General features: G+C 44.3%; 1 protein-coding gene across 2 annotated transcripts in view; it reads right to left on the bottom strand.

Moving 5' to 3' along the window:
• Nucleotides 1-570: 570 nt before the first annotated feature.
• Nucleotides 571-12415, bottom strand: part of LOC106587851 (elongation factor-like GTPase 1) — a 96280-nt gene continuing 84435 nt past the window's right edge. For both annotated transcript variants that reach the window (XM_045707991.1, XM_045707992.1), the window contains exons 22-23: nucleotides 9905-10089; nucleotides 571-2228 (exon numbers count right to left, since the gene is read on the bottom strand). In XM_045707991.1, the coding sequence (XP_045563947.1) occupies nucleotides 2040-2228; nucleotides 9905-10089 (374 nt within the window). In that variant the 3' untranslated portion in view covers nucleotides 571-2039. The remainder of the gene's footprint in view (nucleotides 2229-9904; nucleotides 10090-12415) is intronic.

Raw genomic sequence — 12415 nt, 5'->3', positions numbered from 1 at the left:
GTGTAGAAATAGGGGAAGGAAGAGGGAGAACTTGTAGAGCAATTCTAGACATTTGTTCTAGTACATTGATTGAAGTGCAAGGAGTTTCCCAGTGATGGCGAACTGTCTCATAATTGTCTTAGGGGAACACACACACCCTCTAATCTGCAAAAATGATACATTTGAGGATTCCATTATTAATTTGGTGTGTCTGAATAAAAAGTGTTATTGGTATTACTCAATGTAAATTAAGGGAAATTGTGAGCAAAATGATTAATTATATCACTTTAGTAAATTATTTTAAAAAGGGTTAATGAACATCTGTGGCCCCATCTTGTAAAATCCTCAAGTTACCGCCCTTTGTGTTGCTATTCCTACTGCTGGCATGTTATCATAATGGTAACAAATATTTAACGTCATTAAGCTGCCACATTATTTGATTAAGAATGGGAAGATGTACCCAAATACATTTAAATTAAATTCAATCTAGAAACATTAAGTAATTATTTTCCAAAATGCCATGTCCAAATGCGACCACATCTCAAGAATGACCCACACACATATCACTCCTGATTAATGAAACAAAAAACACACAATTTTCTTCCTTTATTGCTTTCTGGTAAATACTGCACATTTTGCTTTATGTCTTGTACACAGATACCTTACCCAGAGCTCTCAACATAGCATATCAACAAGGCTAGAGCTCGCTAGCGCTGTCCCCAAATAATTAAAAAACGTACAATCCCACTTTGCATCATATTTCTGTTTTTCCAAATGAAATGCCGCTCTACAGGGGGCTGGGTACTGCAATTCAATTAGGTTGAGAGCAGAAATTAATTCAAGCCACTTCACTTAACAGCAAAACTGGATCTGAACAGGAACACTCGTCAATTATGCATAGCTGAAAGGGATTCTCCTGGGTAAAGACACAGCTGCATGTCCAGCTATTAAAACCCATTGGGCCGGTTTCCTAGACACAGATTAAGTCTAGTTCTGGACTAAAAAAAAACATTTTCTAAAGAGGATTTCAGCAAAACTGCTCCGTAATATAAAAGCATCAGTGGCTCATTTTGAGTGACAGTTAGAGGGGGTGATGATGATGGAGCGATGGGGGACAGTGACAGTTAGAGGGGGTGATGATGGTGGAGCGATGGGGGACAGTGACAGTTAGAGGGGGTGATGATGGTGGAGCGATGGGGGACAGTGACAGTTAGAGGGGGTGATGATGGTGGAGCGATGGGGGACAGTGACAGTTAGAGGGGGGTGATGATGGTGGAGCGATGGGGGACAGTGACAGTTAGAGGGGGTGATGATGGTGGAGCGATGGGGGACAGTGACAGTTAGAGGGGGTGATGATGGTGGAGCCGATGGGGGACAGTGACAGTTAGAGGGGGGTGATGATGGTGGAGCGATGGGGGACAGTGACAGTTAGAGGGGGGTGATGATGGTGGAGCGATGGGGGACAGTGACAGTTAGAGGGGGTGATGATGGTGGAGCGATGGGGGACAGTGACAGTTAGAGGGGGTGATGATGGTGGAGCGATGGGGGACAGTGACAGTTAGAGGGGGTGATGATGGTGGAGCGATGGGGGACAGTGACAGTTAGAGGGGGGTGATGATGGTGGAGCGATGGGGGACAGTGACAGTTAGAGGGGGTGATGATGGTGGAGCGATGGGGGACAGTGACAGTTAGAGGGGGTGATGATGGTGGAGCGATGGGGGACAGTGACAGTTAGAGGGGGTGATGATGGTGGAGCGATGGGGGACAGTGACAGTTAGAGGGGGTGATGATGGTGGAGCGATGGGGGACAGTGACAGTTAGAGGGGGTGATGATGGTGGAGCGATGGGGGACACTGACAGTTAGAGGGGGTGATGATGGTGGAGCGATGGGGGACAGTGACAGTTAGAGGGGGTGATGATGGTGGAGCGATGGGGGACAGTGACAGTTAGAGGGGGTGATGATGGTGGAGCGATGGGGGACAGTATACCCTGGATGCTCTTGATGATGTCTGTCTCGGGTGTGTGTTGGTAGGAGTCAATCAGGAAACACACACACGGGCCTATTTGTTCTTGCTCAGTGTTCTCTGTTTCTCGCCGTGCTCCACTATCTTCTCCTCCACGTACAGTCCTTTACGCCGGCGAACAGCGTTCATGTATTTCAGAGCCTGATTGGCGGAATCAGCCTTCTCTCCAAAGTGGAGGTACTCCTCTTCTGTGGTAGGAACCCAGGACGGATCACTGGAGATCACCTTGAGACACACACAGAGACAGACAGAGACACAGAGAGAGAGTGATTTAGTTTATACATACAGACAGATTTAGTTTGAAGTCCACCACTGAGCAGGATAATGCTTCATTAAATGGACTATAGATACAAAGATCAGGACCTGTATCCCCAAAACATCTCAGTCAGGTCAACCCTGTCCATATTATCTTATTCTTTATGACTGAAAAGGCTAAACAGATCCTAGATCAGCACTCCTACGCTGAGACACTTTGTGGAGCGGACACTGGAATCTACCCCACATGACAAAGAACCCGGTCTTGGCTAAGCTTTGCTCAGCAGTGGTGGCAGACAAGGAAGGGAACATGACTACTGTTATCCAACTCAGCTGCTCCCTGTCGCTCTCTCTACCTCCCCCTCTAGCTCCCTACCTGGCTCTCTCCACCCCCCTCCCCCTCTATCAGGCTCTGACAGTAGGGGAGGTTATAGAGATACATGTGTTCTTCCAAAGCAGTCAGTCACACAGACATCCAGATCAACACTGTGTCACTGTGTTCTAGAGGAGAGACTGTGTGTGTTTGTTGAGGAGGGCCTGGCTATGTGCAACCTGCTGAGGAGATGAGGCAATGCCTTCTGCTGCTTCACACACACACCATGCCACAATTACTGTACCAGTGTGTTTCGTGGGCCCCTGCACCTGGCCGTTAGGGGCCCCGAGTGACAGACTCTGGTTGCAGGCAACAGATGGTAGAGGAGGAAGAACACCAGACAGATTACGAGGTTGCACGCACGCACGTGCACACACACACACACACACACACACACACACACACACACACACACGCACACGCACACAGGGGAACCACGTGAGTAACATATATTTCAGCACAATTGGGTCCAGTAGGGCGAATGGGTGTGTGTTTCATTGTGTGTGTGCGTGTGCAGGGTTAGAGTGGCGGGTTCTCAGCTCTAACTGTAACGGGGGGACTGTACCAACAGGGGGGCTGAAACCCACGAACACACTAGTACGCACGAGCACACACAAGCAAAGACACACACAGGTCTTTGATTTAATCTGCTATCTGCGGCCCCTGCTGTGTGCATCCCTTCGGTTACTTATCTTTACAGGGGCCTTTGTCTCACTGCTGTGTGTGTGTTTGTGAGTGAGTGAGTGAGTGAGTGAGCTTTTGTCACCGCGCTCCATGAAGCGTGTCAGTGGGCCTCACCTACATTAGCCTGAATGAACACAAACACACACACGCTAGTCCCTGAACTACAACACAATGGGAGGAAAAAAGTTCTTGTCACAACCTCTTTCTCATGCTAATCTAATGTAAGTCCATAACATTACACACATAGCTAACACAACAATACAACACTCACAGAAGAGCTCTCTCTCTGTCACTAAACACTATTCATATGTGAAATAAATATGAAGTCCATAGCAAATCAATGATAAACTCAATGCTAACAGTAGCTTGCATCTAATTTAAATAGACTAGATGTATAGAATAGATTCAGATAGAAGCAAGGTGGAGTCTACTAAAACCCCATTGTCATTGTCTATGGAGTAACTATCTATGTTGTCATGACTGTCTATGGAGTAACTATCTATGTTGTCATGACTGTCTATGGAGTAACTATCTATGTTGTCATGACTGTCTATGGAGTAACTATCTATGTTGTCATGACTGTCTATGGAGTAACCATCCATGTTGTCATGACTGTCTATGGAGTAACCATCCATGTTGTCATGACTGTCTATGGAGTAACCATCCATGTTGTCACGATTGTCTATGGAGTAACCATCCATGTTGTCACGATTGTCTATGGAGTAACCATCCATGTTGTCACGATTGTCTATGGAGTAACCATCCATGTTGTCACGATTGTCTATGGAGTAACCATCCATGTTGTCATGACTGTCTATGGAGTAACTATCTATGTTGTCATGATTGTCTATAGAGTAACTATCTATGTTGTCATGATTGTCTATGGAGTAATCATCCATGTTGTCATGATTGTCTATGGAGTAACCATCCATGTTGTCATGACTGTCTATGGAGTAACTATCTATGTTGTCATGACTGTCTATGGAGTAACTATCTATGTTGTCATGACTGTCTATGGAGTAACCATCCATGTTGTCATGACTGTCTATGGAGTAACCATCCATGTTGTCATGACTGTCTATGGAGTAACTATCTATGTTGTCATGATTGTCTATAGAGTAACTATCTATGTTGTCATGATTGTCTATGGAGTAACTATCTATGTTGTCATGATTGTCTATGGAGTAACTATCTATGTTGTCATGATTGTCTATGGAGTAACTATCTATGTTCTCATGACTGTCTATGGAGTAACTATCTATGTTGTCATGACTGTCTATGGAGTAACTATCTATGTTCTCATGACTGTCTATGGAGTAACTATCTATGTTGTCATGACTGTCTATGGAGTAACAATCTATCTAACTGCTGCAGATAATGACAGAGTAACGTAAATTAAACTGGACAGACCTGTTTTAATGAAGCACACACACAAAGGCTGACAACAATGTGCTGGTAGGGGGTGGGTGTGTGGAGCAACTGGGGAATCTAATACTGAGTGACATGCTGTGTGTTGTAATGAATTTGCATAGCGTGTGTGTCGCATCTAGTTTCAATGTTTATTCGCCATGTGCCGAGGATACAACAGGTGTAAAACAATACAGTAACATTCTTACCTTGAGAGCTCTTTCCCAACAGCATTTATAATAAAAATAATAATATAGATAATAATGATAATAATATAGATAATAATAACAAATAAAAGCAGTGTGTGTGTGTGTGGTGTCTCTTCTGCCTGGCAGTGTGACATCAGGTCAGACCGTAAAGCTGTTCACTAGGCTTGTGTGTGTGTGTGTGTGTGTGTGTGTGTGTGTGTGTGTGTGTGTGTGTGTGTGTGTGTGTGTGTGTGTGAGAGAGAGAGACACCGGGCGGAGCTCTCGGCCAATTAAATTAGCCGACCTTGAACAATTACCACTTAAACCCCCAGACAGACAGGAGCGCACACACACACACTCACTCACACACACCAAATAAGAAACACGTAATACACACACCCATCACATAGATATAGTGGGTTCTGAAATGATTGACCCCCTTGATAAAGATGAGCAAAAATGACTGTATAAAATAAATTATAAAACTACAGTACATTGTATTAGGCTTGAGAGGTACCCAGATTTTCAAAATGTCATACTGTTCTTCTGCCATCCTGGGATTTACGTAATTACCGGCATAGCACACAAAGGGGCGCTAAAAACAAAAAGCCCATTGGAATGCTAACAAAATTAGCACAAGTAATAGCGAAATCACATATACCTTGTTAGGTAAATGCTAACAAGCAAAAATGAACAAACTAATTGCAAAGACAAGCAAATCCAGCTCATAAAGTTATACAAGTATAGCTAGTAGTTACCGAATGTCATTTTCGGTGAATGTGGACATTTACAAGCGTATGTGAACGAGAGAAATTGTGCAAATGAACCAAATGTTATGATGCATGTTTTTCTGAAGGAAAAGCATAATGTGTACACGGAGCAGAGAGGAGAAGAATGGAGGATGGAAAAACCACTAGTAGGAAGCACAGGGGGAAAAATGGCAGCCGTACAGAACTCCGATAACAGAGCTCTCAGACTTCTAAAACACGGTAGAAAGCAGTTATAATATATCTGATGGCAAACATTTAGTAGTGAATGAATACAAGTGTAACTTCATCACCTCATGTCTGCCACACAACAGAGACTCTGATAGATATAGAAGGCTATGGACTCAGCAGCTCCGCTTTCTCTTGTTTCGCTCTTTACAACGAACACGTGACTGGCTCAACTGTTCTAGGAACTGTAAAATAATGTGACAGGTGAAATGAAGAACGCAATCTGCTTTATCTCCTAACGTATTGCACAAGTTGACTGCAGGTATTGACTTAAAAGTAGCTACAAATATTCACATTTATTGAAGAACTCAAAATAACTATTTTTCAAGGTATTGAGTAACCATCCACTGGCTTTTTTTGCAAAACAATTATTGTAAAATGATATTATTTTATACTAATACCAAAGGTCAAAGAAAGAGACCCTGTTTTCAATACCTCACCTTCTGAGGATAACGACCCTGAGCCCATTTCTAAAATGTTTGAGGAGTTGGAGAACACATTGGGAGGGATCTTAGACCATTCCTCCATACAGAATCCTTCCAGATCCTTGATACCCTTCATCTGCGCTTATGGACTGTCCTCTTCAATTCAAACCACAGGTTTTTAAATGGGGTTAAAGTCAGGCAACTGATGGCCATTGCAAAATGTTGATTTTGGGGCCAATGGACCATTTCTTCATGGACTTTGATTTTCTGCTTGGGGTTATTGTCTTGCTGGAAGATCCACTTGCGGCCAAGTTTCAGCCTCCTGGCAGAGGCAACCAGATTTTGGGCTAAAATGTCCTGGTACTAGGTAAAGTTCATGATGCCGTTGACCTTAACAAGGGCCCCAGGACCAGTGCAAGAAGAATATCCCTATAACATCAAAGATCCACCACCATATTTTACAGTAGGTATGGGGTTCTGCTTATTCGTTCTCATTTCAACACCAAACACTGGTGTGCGTGGCCAACGAGCTCACACATAACTGAAGACAGACACAGATATTTGAATAAAAATGTAAATATGGGTGCTAAAAACCTCCAGGCCAGTTCAGTTGCTTATTGAAAGGGCACCTCAGATTCAGGCCTCCCAAAACTACTTTTAGCAAGGGCTCTGGTCAAAAGTAGTGCTCTATATAGGGATTAGAGAATAGAGTTACCTGGACAAAAGTATTGTACTATATTGGGAATAGGATGCCCAGGTCAAAACTAGTGCTCTATATTTATTTTATATTTAACCTTTATTTAACCAGGCAAGTCAATTAAGAACAAATTCTTATTTTCAATGACGGCCTAGGAACAGTGGGTTAACTGCCTTGTTCAGGGGCAGAACGAGAGATTTGTACCTTGTCAGCTCGGGGATTCAAACTTGCAACCTTTCGGTTACTAGTCCAACGCTCTAACCACTAGGCTACCCTGCCGCCCTAGGGAATAGGGTGCCAAGGTCAAAACTAGTGCCCTATATAGGGAATAGGGTGCCCAGGTCAAACTAGTGCTCTATATAGGGAATAGGGTGCCCAGGTCAAACTAGTGCTCTATATAGGGAATAGGGTGCCCAGGTCAAAACTGGTGCTCTTTATAGGGAATAGGGTGCCAAGGTCAAAACTAGTGCTCTATATAGGGAATAGGGTGCCCAGGTCAAACCTGGTGCTCTATATAGGGAATAGGGTGCCCAGGTCAAAACTGGTGCTCTTTATAGGGAATAGGGTGCCCAGGTCAAAACTAGTGCTCTTTATAGGGAATAGGGTGCCCAGGTCAAAACTGGTGCTCTATATAGGGAATAGGGTGCCCAGGTCAAACTAGTGCTCTATATAGGGAATAGGGTGCCCAGGTCAAACTAGTGCTCTATATAGGGAATAGGGTGCCCAGGTCAAACTAGTGCTCTATATAGGGAATAGGGTGCCCAGGTCAAACTAGTGCTCTTTATAGGGAATAGGGTGCCCAGGTCAAAACTGGTGCTCTATATAGGGAATAGGGTGCCCAGGTCAAAACTAGTGCTCTATATAGGGAATAGGGTGTCCAGGTCAAACCTGGTGCTCTATATAGGGAATAGGGTGCCCAGGTCAAACTAGTGCTCTATATAGGGAATAGGGTGCCCAGGTCAAACTAGTGCTCTTTATAGGGAATAGGGTGCCCAGGTCAAACTAGTGCTCTTTATAGGGAATAGGGTGCCCAGGTCAAAACTGGTGCTCTATATAGGGAATAGGGTGCCCAGGTCAAAACTGGTGCTCTATATAGGGAATAGGGTGCCCAGGTCAAAACTAGTGCTCTATATAGGGAATAGGGTGCCCAGGTCAAACCTGGTGCTCTATATAGGGAATAGGGTGCCCAGGTCAAAACTGGTGCTCTATATAGGGAATAGGGTGCCCAGGTCAAACTAGTGCTCTTTATAGGGAATAGGGTGCCCAGGTCAAACTAGTGCTCTTTATAGGGAATAGGGTGCCCAGGTCAAACTAGTGCTCTTTATAGGGAATAGGGTGCCCAGGTCAAACTAGTGCTCTTTATAGGTAATAGGGTGCCCAGGTCAAACTAGTGCTCTATATAGGGAATAGGGTGCCCAGGTCAAACTAGTGCTGTTTATAGGGAATAGGGTGCCCAGGTCAAACTAGTGCTCTTTATAGGGAATAGGGTGCCCAGGTCAAAACTGGTGCTCTATATAGGGAATAGGGTGCCCAGGTCAAACTAGTGCTCTATGTAGGGAATAGGGTGCCCAGGTCAAACTAGTGCTCTATATAGGGAATAGGGTGCCCAGGTCAAACTAGTGCTCTTTATAGGGAATAGGGTGCCCAGGTCAAAACTAGTGCTCTATATAGGGAATAGGGTGCCCAGGTCAAACTAGTGCTCTATATAGGGAATAGGGTGCCCAGGTCAAACTAGTGCTCTATGTAGGGAATAGGGTGCCCAGGTCAAACTAGTGCTCTATGTAGGGAATAGGGTACCAATTTGGATGCACACATTGAAAAGACAGTTGTTTGAGGTTTCAGTGTCTACAGTCCACAAGTTCAGAAAAGGTCTAATGAACTGGCCTGCCTACAAACAGAGACAGAGACAGAGACTGTTCAGGGGCAGAACGACAGATTTTTACCTTGTCAGCTCGGGGATTCGATCTAGAAACCTTTCGGTTACTGGCACTAGGCTACCTGCCGCCCCAAAACAAGAAGGTATACAGAAGGTGGTATGGTAAAGAAGTGGGATTTTTGTCTGTATATAAAAGAGGTATAATAAGGATGAGCCAGAGATTGTCAGAGAAGTCATGAGAAGCTCGCATCTGCTACAAGACCATGGTGCTTGCCTACGGAGCTGTGAGGGGAACGGCACCTCCGTACCTTCCGACTCTGATCAGGCCCTACACCCAAACAAGGGCACTGCGTTCATCCACCTCTGGCCTGCTGGCCCCCCTACCTCTGCGGAAGCACAGTTCCCGCTCAGCCCAGTCAAAACTGTTCGCTGCTCTGGCACCCCAATGGTGGAACAAGCTCCCTCACGACGCCAGGACAGCGGAGTCAATCACCACCTTCCGGAGACACCTGAAACCTCACCTCTTTAAGGAATACCTGGGATAGGATATAGTAATCCTTCTAAACCCCCCCCCCAAAAAAAAGATATAGATGTACTATTGTAAAGTGGTTGTTAGTCGCTCTGGATGAGAGCGTCTGCTAAATGACGTAAATGTAAATGTATTGATGTCAATGGGAGACTAGTTAGGATTCACCTCATACTGGAACTAATAGGGAACAGGGCTATGAGTTCTAGAGACAAGGGTGAAATAAACACTGATCCTAGTTCAGCATTGTGATTTCCTTTATTCCTTCATTTATGAAAAACCATTAAATTATTAAGAGCTAAAAATACAAACACCTGTTTTCAGACTGATGAGTTGCAGCTCACAACCCCCCATGGAGTGAGCCTGGCATGTCTGTGTGTGTGTGTGTGAGTTGTATGCCTGCTGTGTGTGTTGTATGCCTGCTGTGTGTGTGTGTGTCTGCACACGACAGGGTGTATGTGTGTGCGCGCCTCACCTCCCAGTGGCTGAAGACCAGTTGTGGACTAGCCAATCCACTGGTTCTCTTGCGTATCTCGTCAGCGAATCCGAAGCTCTCGGCCACAGGAAGGACGGCCTTGATGATGAACATCTCCGTCCCCTCCTTCATCTCCTCCTGTAACACTCGGCCCTCCCTCTTCCCCAGGACCCCGTACACACGACCTGGACACACACACACGATAATTAGTAGAAGTGGCTTAACGTGTACTCTGGCCACATATACAGTGTGGCCAGCTATATACAATCTAATCAAATGATTGACCACATCGATTCACACACACAATCTAATCCAACTATGTATACAATCTATTTAAATGCATGATCTAATCCAACTATTGATTAGATCTAAATAATGGACACGATGTAATGAAAGTATTGATGAAGTCTATTTCTACACTAAATGTTACGCAACCAACATCTACTATAATATATATCATGGAATTAAAATATGGATCACGTTCATCGATACTAATGAAACTAAGTGGGGGTATATAGAGCGGATAGCATTGGTATTCACAACAGGTTATTAGAAGAGCTTGACAAACGCCCCATTTAAAGGGATGCTAGCGTTGCAGAAGTGAGTAAAAAGTCATATTGTTTCTGAAATGGGCTCATAATAACACACTTAATTCTGGTGTTGATTTGGCTGGCTGTAAACGATCCTAAACGTGCTGTTTAGATATGGTTTATTATCTGTTTATTGATTATCCGTAACAGAAGTTGGCCAAGGCTCATTTGAATCGTAATGATGACCAAAAGTAGTGCACTATACAGGGAATAGGGTGCCATTTTGGACCAACCTTAGAAAATAAGAGTTGGTGATCACTTACACTACAAAGACAAATATTAGAATAGTTCTAGAGCATAGATAGTAATATTGAGGGTTGTCAAATCACATTTTATTGGTCACATACACGCAGATGGTATTGCAGGTGTAGCGAAATGTTCGTTTCTAGCTCCAACAGTGCAGTAATATCTAACAATTCACAACAATACACACATCTAAAGTAAAAGAATAGAGTTAAGAAATATATAAATATTAGGACGAGCAATGTCGGAGTGGCATTGACTAAATACAGTAGAATAGAATACAGTATATACATATGAGATGAGTAAAGCAGTATGTAAACATGATTAAAGTGACTAGTGTTCCATTACTAAAGTGGCCAGTGTATATAGGGCAGCAGCCTCTAAGGTGCAGGGTTGAGTAACCGGGTGGTAGCCGGCTAGTGATGGCTATTTAAATATCAACCAATACTGTACCATCATAAATCTTTTCTCTGTGTTTCAGTGGACGAGTTAAGGAATGTGTTCCCTACACCGGGGATGGGATAATATACCAGTCCAATGACTCCTATCACACTAAAATGTGTTCCCTACACTGGGGATGGGATAATATACCAGTCCAATGGCTCCTATCACACTAGAATGTGTTCCCTACACCGGGGATGGGATAATATACGTCCAATGGCTCCTATCACACTAGAATGTGTTCCCTACACCGGCGATGGGATAATATACCAGTCCAATGGCTCCTATCACATTAGAATGTGTTCCCTACACCGGGGATGGGATAATATACCAGTCCAATGGCTCCTATCACACTAGAATGTGTTCCCTACACCGGGGATGGGATAATATACCAGTCCAATGGCTCCTATCACACTAGAATGTGTTCCCTACACCGGGGATGGGATAATATAACAGTCCAATGGCTCCTATCACACTAGAATGTGTTCCCTACACCGGGGATGGGATAATATATCAGTCCAATGGCTCCTATCACACTAGAATGTGTTCCCTACACCGGGGATGGGATAATATACCAGTCCAATGGCTCCTATCACACTAGAATGTGTTCCCTACACCGGGGATGGGATAATATACCAGTCCAATGGCTCCTATCACACTAGAATGTGTTCCCTACACCGGGGATGGGATAATATACCAGTCCAATGGCTCCTATCACACTAGAATGTGTTCCCTACACCGGGGATGGGATAATATACCAGTCCAATGACTACTATCACACTAGAATGTGTTCCCTACACCGGGGATGGGATAATATACCAGTCCAATGGCTACTATCACACTAGAATGTGTTCCCTACACCGGGGATGGGATAATATACCAGTCCAATGGCTCCTATCACACTAGAATGTGTTCCCTACACCGGGGATGGGATAATATACCAGTCCAATGGCTCCTATCACACTAGAATGTGTTCCCTACACCGGGGACGGGATAATATACCAGTCCAATGGCTCCTATCACACTAGAATGTGTTCCCTACACCGGGGACGGGATAATATACCAGTCCAATGGCACACACTAGAATGTGTTCCCTACACCGGGGATGGGATAATATACCAGTCCAATGGCTCCTATCACACTAGAATGTGTTCCCTATCCCGGGGATGGGATAATATACCAGTCCAATGGCTCCTGTCACACTAGAATGTGTTCCCTACACCGGGGATGGGATAAT

Source organism: Salmo salar, chromosome ssa26 (genome assembly GCF_905237065.1).
Source record: "Salmo salar chromosome ssa26, Ssal_v3.1, whole genome shotgun sequence".
NCBI classification, from domain to species: Eukaryota; Metazoa; Chordata; class Actinopteri; order Salmoniformes; family Salmonidae; genus Salmo; species Salmo salar.
The sequence above is the reverse complement of the archived record's forward strand: the minus strand, read 5'-3'. Positions and strand labels throughout refer to the sequence as shown.